The sequence below is a fragment of the Drosophila yakuba genome, chromosome 3L (genome assembly GCF_016746365.2).
Source record: "Drosophila yakuba strain Tai18E2 chromosome 3L, Prin_Dyak_Tai18E2_2.1, whole genome shotgun sequence".
Lineage (NCBI taxonomy): Eukaryota > Metazoa > Arthropoda > Insecta > Diptera > Drosophilidae > Drosophila > Drosophila yakuba.
Window position 1 is genome coordinate 19,111,402 of NC_052529.2, and position 11,233 is coordinate 19,122,634.

General features: G+C 42.2%; 2 protein-coding genes across 2 annotated transcripts; one reads left to right on the plus strand and one right to left on the minus strand.

Annotated features, from left to right (window-relative positions):
* Positions 1-1,809: 1,809 nt before the first annotated feature.
* On the minus strand, positions 1,810-7,911 carry LOC6534636 (cyclin-dependent kinase 12). Its single transcript, XM_015195271.3, has 8 exons — positions 7,566-7,911; positions 6,412-6,961; positions 5,500-6,356; positions 5,284-5,443; positions 3,830-5,045; positions 3,377-3,765; positions 2,704-3,177; positions 1,810-2,640 (listed from the first exon to the last, which is right to left on the minus strand). The coding sequence occupies exons 2-8, from the start codon at positions 6,618-6,620 to the stop codon at positions 2,481-2,483; spliced, it is 3,465 nt and encodes a 1,154-aa protein (XP_015050757.2). The 5' UTR covers positions 6,621-6,961; positions 7,566-7,911; the 3' UTR covers positions 1,810-2,480.
* A 430-nt stretch (positions 7,912-8,341) lies between these two features.
* LOC6534637 (serine/threonine-protein kinase PLK4) lies at positions 8,342-11,193 on the plus strand. Its single transcript, XM_002095276.4, has 7 exons — positions 8,342-8,501; positions 8,561-8,656; positions 8,710-9,478; positions 9,537-9,984; positions 10,041-10,557; positions 10,615-10,764; positions 10,825-11,193. Exons 1-7 carry the CDS (start codon positions 8,466-8,468, stop codon positions 11,107-11,109), a joined length of 2,301 nt encoding a protein of 766 aa, XP_002095312.1. The 5' UTR covers positions 8,342-8,465; the 3' UTR covers positions 11,110-11,193.
* Positions 11,194-11,233: the final 40 nt, after the last annotated feature.

Below are 11,233 nucleotides of genomic sequence, written 5' to 3' on the forward strand. Positions count from 1 at the left end.
ATTTTTTTTTAAGTGTCGCATTTAAAGGTTATTTCTTTTTTGGATCAATTACCTCTATACTTTTGGATGCTCTGTCGGAAAAAACTGGTTCACCCACACCACCATCAAAAGTGCACCCCCATATCATAGACTTCAAACAATGGGGTTTGTTGTGGAATAGAACGCAATTGTAACTTTGCCTTCATTAAATCAAATACTGCTAAAAATATTAATCCCGTAAAATAACTGGACATAGATAATTATCAGGAATCATAAAAGTTCGACATCAACAATGAGTAACCTCATTTTAAAATTTGACAAATTTTACTACGTCATAACAGATAGCACCTAAAGTTTAACGATAATAGTATTTTGGGGCACTTAAGAACATTTTGAAGAATTTGTTTTGGACAATACTGCCGTCCCCGACTGTCATAGCTCGTATTAATCAACTTTGCTTTGTTTTCGGTACAAAGGAATGGCAAAATACATCTATTTACATACACGCACACACTGTTTTCATCACTTTCTTTTCAAAATGTCTAGACACCACGCCAAGCCTTCGATCCTCAGTTTCTGTTTAGAATATGTCTAAGCACAATAACTAATCCGTGCATTCACTCAGCTGGCCAGGATCGCTAACACACTGCAATAATACACTTTCCACTGCATTTCTCTTTTGGCCTTCCAGGTGCATCGTAACAATGGTATGGGTATAAGTATACAAACATACACGCTCCCACAGATGCAACCCTTCCCATTGTTTATGCTCCCAAACAGCCTTCCAGTGGGCTCATCCCGAGGATGGGTTATCCCGATTAGTTGGACACACACCGTAAAACCATTTCCTAATTGACGGACTTGCTATTAAAAACAAAGGCGAACTGACACAATATACATACAAATCTGATGATGAAACGCATTTATATATATGCTGCACTTAGTGGGACCCTTCGAAAATACCGAATCACTTCGTTTGTCCACGAATGCCAAAAATACCAGGCTCTTCACTTTGAGTGACCGTATGATGAGATACTTTTTAAATTTAAATATACAATATTTCGAATGTAAGTTTTTATATCACTCTTTATTTGTAAAGAAACCTTTTTTACACTTGTCTATTTTAATTATTTAATAACATTTTTCATAAGCTTAATGCAAGGCTTTGGTTGATTTTACAATAATAATAAATTGAAGTTGTTCTTTTCAAACTGGCTTATTAAATACTCACTTTATAAAGCTAACATAAATCATAGAGTCAGGGATAAAACATAGCAGTTCCATTTAATTTCTATTTAAGAAAAAACTATTATTATTGCCGTAAAATGATTAAAGAATATTATTTGAATGCAGTCTAATAACATCTTAATCTAAAGAACCTTGCTTAGAATCTTTAGCCGCTAAAGTGTCATATAACGGGAAATCTGGAAAAAATAGGATGAATTCCCAATTTGATAATTAATTTCTTAAATTGAAAATACTTTTCCACCCTACAAAATCTACTTAATTCCCAAAACGAAGAATTTTATTTCGCCCGAAGAGAAAATAATATGAATAAACATTTACGCAGCTATCAATTGATATAAAATACACGTCGTATGTTTTAACTTTTATTTATAGGATTTTATGTACCAATAATGAATTTAGTCAGTTTGATTTGCATTTGGAGATTGTAATTTTGTTTGATCGTGTGTAATATTAGATTTTTTTAACTTATTTACATAATTTAATGTGAATTGATTTCAGTCTCACGCACATCATGCTATGTAAATCTGATGCTGTGTGCTGTCTAACATCATATTAAAATATAAACTTATCAAATGCCTGCGATTGGGTAAATTAGTACATATTTACTTGATAAATTCATTTATAATTTACACTTTTCTTACATACTTAACAATAAACTAAACTAGTCAATACACTATAAGTAGTCTATTATTATTTAACAATTTGTTTATAATTAGAATGCTAATCTTTAACTGATTCGCTATATATAATTATTTCGTATCTTTGAAACATGGTCACTTACAAATCGCCTTTGATGTTGCGAATACGTACTGAGTTAATAGTTTACACTTTCGTTACGCGAATTTTATATGTATTCCCGATCATGCACGATGTCTTCAGATTGCCAGTTTATTCCAAAATTAAAAACACTAATAGCAATTAAATTGAATAATAGTATATGTATAAAATCATCTTTTAAATATGTATCTTTGCGAATATATAACACTTCGTTTATACAGCGATTGATTCAATTTGCCCAACATATAAAGCATTTTATAAATATAGCCAAGACTTTATTGAAGCTGTCTTAAGCTCGACAGAGCTAGAGCAAGTCCAAGTCAACCTATTCTGGCCCTGTCTAGGGATAACAGAATCCCTTTAAAGGTTACGTTATTGCTAGTTACGGCTAGTTGCTAGTGCCACCAGGAACACTCCTCGCCTTCACGCTGCTTGTAGTTCTCCTTCACATTAAGTAGCGAAGCAAACAGCAAATGCTAAGCATCCCCCACCATGGCAGCTCCATGCTGTTGGTATTTGGTCGAGGCTATCACCGTAGGAGGAAGCGACTCCTGTTGCTCCCGCATCTGCCGACGGCGCTTCTTACTCCAAAGCTCATGGCAGTCCTGCCACGTGGGCAATTGTGGCGTTGGCATTCTGTAAAAATATAACGTTATTTGGATGCTTGAGATACATATAGGGTGTAGTTTGTGTACTTACTCGTCGGGGTTGATTTTCTTTAGCCACGGCGAGCGAAGCGCATCTTCAGCTGTGATGCGCTTGTCCGGGTCTAAATCGAGCATTTTGTCCAGCAGATCAAGTGCGGGTGCTGGCATGAACTCAAAGTCTTCCCGTAGACGGCGGCGATGCGTCTTCTTTTGTTTGAGAGTGTGGAACAGAGGCAGCTTAATTACATTCGGCCACACAGCAGGAACCGGGGATCCACAAATCTTTGATATTGTTTCAAGCTGCGCCATTTCCGCATTAGCCTGGAACAGTGGCCTCTTCACAAAGAGTTCTCCGAGGATGCACCCGCAGGACCACACGTCTATCGACGGGCCGTAACGCTCCTCGCCCAGCAAAAGTTCAGGAGGGCGATACCATAAGGTAATTACTTTGTTCGTGTAGGGTCGTTCCCGATCATCCGCATTGTATAGTCGTGCCAGCCCAAAGTCTGCCAGTTTTACTTTACCTCTGCAAATAGTGTATCAATATAGTTAATACTGCGAATAAAGATTATCTCAAATTAAAATAGATGCTTGGGCATTGGTATAAACTATTAAGATAAAAAAAGATGTAAAAAAATGAATTTTTAACTCAATCAGTGAAAATACATTACATTTCAGCTTGTGTAAAACAATTATTAGTGCACCCAAATGCTATAACTTCCCACCTGTTGTTCATTAAAATGTTCGAACACTTGATGTCTCGATGCAGAAAATTCTTTTTATGGCAGTAGTTTAGACCGTCCAACAGCTGCTTCATAATGCTTGCGTTGTTTTCCTCATTGAAGTCGACCATGCCAGACTCCAGCAGACCCATCAAGTCGTGATCCATGTACTCAAACACTAAGTAGAAGGATCCCTTGTCTTTGCGGAATTCTACAGCATCCTGCTTGTCCGTTACAATTTCATGCAGGTTGACTATATTGCGATGGTTTAGTTGTCTCAGTATTTTGATTTCACGAACAGCCGTAATGGGAAAGCCCTCCTTCTCATGCTCCAGCCGAACCTTTTTTAGAGCTACCATGTCATTGGTATGATGATCCCGAGCCTTGTAGACCTGCAAGGCAAACGACAAGAAATTAGCTGTTTTTTGAATGAACCACCAAATGTCCTATTTGTACCTGTCCGTAAGTTCCTTCTCCTATTTGCGCAATCATTTCGAAGACATCCACACAGCGCTCGCCCCAGTCGCGTACGTTGTTTCGCGAATCTCGACGGTTGAGTATCACTGGGCGCCGACGGGTTGTTCCTGGCCCACCACCTTGGGCGTGCACATTGCCAACAGCGGGTGCATCAAAGTCTTCAGGGCTGTCGATAACATCATCCTCGCCACTAAGCTCTTCGCTGCCAGGAATTACTGGCGGCATAGGAAGATTAAGCACGCTCTTATTGGCGCTGACGCTTGTATTAACGTTCTTTTCGTCCGAATCCTTTCTTTTCCCCGGCGAGGGAGACCTTGCACTGGCCAAGTCGAGTACATTCATCCCAGGTGGTAGTGGCAAAGAAGTCAGACTCTTGGGTTTTATGTTGTTCTTATTGGCTGAGAACGGTGTCACCAACAAAGGTTGCTTCAACGGCGTGGAACTGTCCGGAACATCGACGTTTGAACCTGGATTCGAAACCACAGTATCGTTCTGCTTGTTTGGCATGGGAATGTTGTTGAGGTCAAGATCCGGTTTGCTACCCAGGACTTCAAGCCCATTGGAAGTAATTGAAGCCGCTGCGGGTGTCCCACTTCCAGGGCCAGATCGGCCATCACCCGTGTTGGGTGTATTGCCATCCACTGAGGAACTATTGTCGTTTATAGTCAGTGCACCGTTGCTGTTGCTATTGCTGTTCTCCTCTTGCCGCTCGATGATTTCCTTCAGCGCCTTCTGTCTTTTGTGACGATCTTTCACCAGCTCAGCAAATAGGCTAGTCTCACTGATCTTTTTGATGTACTCTTCACGCTTGTGCTTCAGATCTCTTGACGTTGGCGATCGGCTGCGAGAGGCTGAACTCTCGCTGCTGGCCGAACTTGGCGACCGGCGACGGCTGCCTCCTCTGGTCCTCTGGCGCATCCTTGGCGAACGGCGATGATGATAATGATGCGAACTTGAAGCTCCGACTGGCGATGGGGGTGAGGCCTCCATGTACCGCGAACTTGTTCTAGGCGACCTCGAGTAGCGATCACCAGAGGTACCAGTTCCCGAAGCGCGTTTTGAGGACCTCGTCGGCGAGCTAACCGTCGTCCCGTACTTGTGTTTGTGACTGCCACCATGGCGAAACGCGTTCGAACCACTTGACAGGCCACCGATGGGCGATTGCCGACTTCGTGAGTGCTGCAGACTGGGACTCCTGAATAAAGTTTGGAAAAATATATTGTTAGATATGAAAATACGTAGACACAATTTCAGTCAAATTATTAGCTCAAATTTCCATTTTACAAGCGACTACGCACATACATGAAGTTATTTAAAGAGTGTTCAAGATAGAAAAATATTTCAAAACTAATTCAACCTATTGATATTGATATGAAGCGAAGTCAGTAAGTAATTAGAGCTATAATTTACATAAAATATATGCAAAATTTTACCTTGATGACCGCCTTGAATATCGATCTCTGCTGTATCGTTCGTACTTTCCAGATTGGTGTCTACTGTGCTCAAAGTTTCCGAGGCCTACTTCCCTGCCATCGCTAAACTTCCGGCGCTTGTGAGGCGGTGTGCTTGGCTGATGGTTGTAGCGGTCCATCTCTGCAAAAGTTTTGCATTGTAAGTAAACAACATTTGCCTAAACTAGTGAAACTTACCCGGCGACAGTCGTTTCACCTTCCTGGCATCGTGACTGCTCGAGCCAGCACCGGAGTACCGTCCCTGATAGCCGTGATCGTGGCTAGAGCGGTGATGAGCACTTACCTCCTCTTTGTGGGGACTATTTACATAGCGGGAGCTGCGTGAATCGCGGACCACTGACCCACTGCCCACTCCTCCTCCGCCGCCGCTGGAGGTGTAGTGAGAGGGCGGTGGAGTACGCGGGGAGTTTCCAAACCTCGGCCCGTTGCCACTGGAGCGGGAGGACGGAGGAGGAGAACGAAGCCGACTGCTGCTCGACTGCTTGTTCGTTACTGTGACCTGCAGGTTGCTGCCTAGTGCAGAGTTGGCCGCCTCCACGGACGACTCCCCGTAGTAGGTGCTATTGGTATTGGGCCGACGCGCCGGCGGTGGAGTGGCTGGCGAACTGCTCTCTTTGAGGTTGTGTGGGGTGAAGGAGGACGGCGCTGCGCTAACCGTCCGTTCGTTGGTCTTGCTAGGAGCCGTCGGCGGAGTATAGCGCCGGTCCAATAAGGCATTGATGTCATTGTCCGACATCGAATCGATGCTGGAATACGATTTGGCCCGCTTCTTTTTGCGCTTCTTGGACTTTTTCTTGGACTTGTGTTTGTGTTTTTCCTTTTTCTGCTTTTTGCGCTTTTGCCGCTTCATTTCCGCCTCTAGCTCATCAGTGTCGATAGAATCGCTGGACATGTAGATTTCTCGTCCCCACATCTCGTCCTTCGAGGTGTTGGATGCCTGCGAAGGTTCCTTCCGCGGATTGGTGGCCTCGCTGCTCGACGTTTGCCTTGATCCGGCCGCAACTGGATCATTTGAGTCTTCAGCCCTTCTACTTCTGCAAAGAGGACTTGTAGTGACCTTTACTTTCAAATAAATTCTCCTTCCCTTACCTGTAGTTATCATAACCTTCCTTATCGGGTTTGGCACCAAGACGACCTTTTGAGAACTGATTATCCGCAGCTGGCTTTGGTTTCTTGATGTTTCCGGCTCCCTTGCCAGCGTCCGCGTCCAAGTCGCCTGCCTCCTGGTCCGAGAAGTCCTCTGAGCTAACGTCCGAGTACTCCACAAGTGCGGTGGCCGCCGCGGAGGATGCATGCATCGTAGCGTCTCAACGGTCGGATTTTGAGAACTCGCAGACCGCAGACACCACACTCAGTTCTCTACGGATCGTGCTGGGTCTTCGCAGTCCGCTTACTTCTGCTACAAGTGGCACTTCGGCGTTCAATTTTTTTTTGAATTTGCGGTGAGATTTTCCTCGGGAGCAGCTTCAATTTATTTACATCGCTGCCTACCAGCACAAGCACATATTCGTGTGACGTTTTCTTTACATGATTATCTGGGATATGTCCTAGTACAAGGCGCCGATGTTGCGCTGGCAATCGAAAACGTTCGGCACTTTGCGGCACAGCTTTGGGAAGTCAATCTAGTGTTCGGGTTCCACTAAAATTAACATAAAAAAAATTTATAACTTGTCATTTTAAGGTTATAATGAAGTGGCAAGTGTGACCGAGAATGGTATAGGGCATTTAGCCATCAGCGGAAAAACGCGTGTTGCTGTCATTTAACCAATCTATGGCTCTGGGCACACTGCTTACAGAAAAATAACAACAATTTTTTAATTAGGTTTGTTCATTAAGACTTTTGGAAAATTTGTGCCTTTTAAGAATGATTACATATAATTTGATTGTTTTTAATTATTGGCATTAGACTACTTGCTTTTGTTTGTTTGAACTATCCTGTAGAATTTGACTAGGGCGGCAGCGAAGATTCTAGGAAGGGCCGTAAAAACTAATGGATGGATCGGAGATATAAAACAAAGTTTCAGATACTTGGGAAAAAAATTTTTATAAATTACGTTAAGGATTTTCAAAGACACTTTCCAGCACTATTTTTGCACTGTTGCTTGTCATTGACGGTAGTGTGAGAGTCCAAGGTTGTCTGCGTGCCTCATGTATGAGACAAACACCAACCCATATACATATGTACATACATGAGTATTAATGTAAGTATGTGGGTCACTTTATTTTCTTTTCTGCGGACTTACCAGTTTTTGGGAGTAAATTATGCAAACACCACTTGTTTATAACTTTATTGCCGGCGCATTTGGCGGCTTACACGATTCTTTCTTTCGGCTCTCAGCGCACGCACTCGCTGGAGTCCTTAAATTATTAAATAACACAGCTATCGAAGTCTAGTATTCCGACGTTGTTTATGCTTTCGAATTACATTTATTACGCGAATATTGCCTCAGCTTATTATGGGATCGGTTCATACATAAGAGTTTGTTCAAATGCAAGTTACATGTCTCATTAGGCATTGTTTCGGTAGTAAAACCATAAGAATAATTTTGCCATGATTCTCTGCATTTGCAATGGCTGGCAATATTCTCGGCGATTAATCACCAGGGCTGCATTATCTGTCAAGGCGGTGGGAACGCGCTGTGATTAAAAGGTGCATTTAAGTATAGTGTTGGTAGAAAATTTATTATTACTCAACTGCCTTTAACGTAATTTAAATAAATAATCCCTTCCGTTCAAATAAAGATAAAAAAATATATTTTGTAATATGCATTTCTCATAAGCTTACTTAGCCATTTTGTAGCCATTATCGATAGTTAGACTTTTACTTACATTATAAGAACAACTAACGTTTATAAATCATATTTAAAAGTGATTTTAAATGTTAAAATATCATAGATTGTAAAATATGGTTAACTCATAAAATTAATTGAATTGCAATAAGCCATTTGTACATATATCGGTTAATAGTGCAGCCCTCGTTAGTGCTGGTAACCGATCTTCTCTGAAGTAGCATTAAAATTTTCCAACACTAACGGTGGCGTTTAAATTTTGTTTCGCTTGTTTGTTTACATGGCTTTAGTTTTTGATAAATAACAACAGATCATAGCAAGTGGCTCGTTAAGTCTACAAAAAAAAGGCTAGCTATGTTATCCAATCGGGCTTTTGGAGAAACTATTGAGGTGGGTGTTCTGGAATGCAGTAGTGTAATAAATATATCAAGCGCCGTTTGTATTTGCAGGACTATGAAGTACAGCACTTGCTGGGCAAAGGTGGTTTTGCGATTGTATACAAGGCGCGATGCCTGCACACTCACCAGGATGTGGCCATAAAGATGGTAGGTTCTTCTGTATTGTTCGTTAAACATATTATTTACGAATTTGCTTTCAGATCGATAAAAAACTGATCCAGGGCACTGGACTTACTAACCGCGTTCGCCAGGAAGTGGAAATCCACTCCCGCTTGAAACATCCCTCCGTGCTTCAGCTGTACACTTTCTTCCAGGACGCCAACTATGTGTATTTGGTGCTCGAGCTGGCCCATAATGGGGAGCTTCATCGCTATATGAACCACATTGCCAGACCCTTCACAGAGACGGAAGCTGCTTCCATCCTGAAACAGGTGGTGGCGGGACTTTTGTACCTCCACTCCCACAATATTATGCACCGCGACATTTCGCTATCCAACCTCCTGCTTAGCAAGGAAATGCACGTTAAGATCGCCGATTTCGGACTGGCCACCCAATTAAAGCGACCTGATGAGCGCCATATGACTATGTGTGGAACCCCCAACTATATTTCACCTGAGGTGGTGTCACGCTCGTCTCACGGACTGCCCGCGGACGTCTGGAGCGTTGGATGCATGCTGTACACCCTGCTGGTGGGACGCCCGCCCTTCGAAACTGATGCGGTGCAGTCAACCCTTAACAAAGTTGTAATGTCCGAGTATATTATGCCGGCTCACTTGTCTTATGAGGCGCAGGACTTGATAAACAAGTTATTAAAAAAGCTCCCGCACGAGCGGATTACCTTGGAGGCGGTTCTCTGCCATCCATTTATGTTAAAATGCTCAAATGGTGGACACTCGACGCCGGGAGCGTTGAATATGTTCAGCCAAAGTATGGAAAGCGCCGACAGTGGAATCATAACATTTGCTAGCAGTAATTATGCGGGAATTTATATTTTTCTGTGGAATCTTACTCTATTTATTTATTTTAGGTGAGTCCCGGAATTCCCAGCAAATTCGTTCTGTGGAAAACTCAGGACCACAACAAATGCTTCCCCAAATACAGGAGGAATTCAAGCATCATAAATTGACTTATGAGCAGCCAGGTTTATTTCGGCAAACTTCAACTGGCTTGGCAGAGCCGAATTGGCCAGGAGCTGCTAAGGCTTCAGCGTTCCACATGGAAATCGGCATGGTACCCACTTCTAAACCGGCACCTGTTAAAGAAGATCGTATTTCAGTGCCACCATTGAACACTAAAAGACTACTTTCGACGCGTTATAAGACAAAGAATGCTATAATGAGTATTTTGCGTAATGGGGAGGTAGTTCTCGAGTTTCTTAAGTTTCGGCCAACGTATAATGAAGATCGCATTATTGACATTTGTCGCATATCGGATGACGGACAGCGAATCATAATTTATCAGCCAGATCCTGGGCGGTAAGTAAAATGCGACATAGAAATTGAAGACGGCTTAGTACTTTTTTACTTTTCAGTGGCTTACCAGTAAGAGAGCAGCCACCAGATCTACAAATACCAAGTGGAGATTGCGTATATAATTACGAGAATTTGCCCAGCAAGCACTGGAAAAAATATATATACGGCGCTCGATTTGTAGGGCTGGTAAAAAGCAAAACACCTAAAGTCACTTACTTCAGTACTCTCGGGAAATGCCAATTGATGGAGACAATGACAGACTTCGAAATTCGTTTCTACTCAGGGGCAAAGCTACTTAAGACGCCAACCGAGGGGGTAAAGGTCTACGATCGAAATGGAATGTTTCTCTCAGATCATACCTGTTCGGAGTCGCGATCCCTAATAGAGCATGGAAACGAGTGTTTCACCCACTGCATTAACATCAATAATGCCTTGGAAGTTGCCCAGACAAAAGACAATTCGTGTTTTCCAGTCACAATTGGACGAAGACCCGTAACAGATGTACAGCCAGCTCAAAGATTAGATGGTCTACGGGATACCACCAACATTGCGTTTTCCACACCAAAATCGAATCAGGTATATATGCATATATATTAAATAATGTGCAGACTGTGACTTGCATTTATCATACAGGGCTCAATAAACTTTTCCGTAAGCACAATTTCCTCGACTCGAAACACTACAGACTTTGGAAACAACTGCTCCAGGTTGAACATGCTAGCTTCCCATCAAAATATTCCCATCAAACGCATCAACGTTCCTGATGTTGGAATAGCTACTGAGGTAATGCAAAATGTACATTTATTTTTTACATGGTTTCTGATCTTCATTTCGCCATTCTAGCTCTCCCATGGAGTTGTCCAAGTTCAATTTTATGATGGATCCGTTGTCTCTGTTATTCCGAGCATGCAAGGTGGTGGCATAACTTATACCCAACCCAACGGAACTTCAACTCATTTCGGCAAAGACGACGACTTGCCATTTCCGGTCAGAGATAGAGTCGGTCAGATACCAAACATTCAGATAAAGTTGAAGACAGCTCCATTGCTGGAAAGCGGCAGGAAAATTGACTACAACAATGCAACTCCCAAAACGACAACGCCTTCTTATAATCGCATGCTTTTGTAATTGAATCAAAACTATCTTCCCAACTAGTTTTTAAGTTTGAGCAAATGTACTTGTATTGTAAATTAAAGGTAAATATATTTTGTACGTTTTCCCTGTGTTTATCAAAATGATTAACCGAACATTA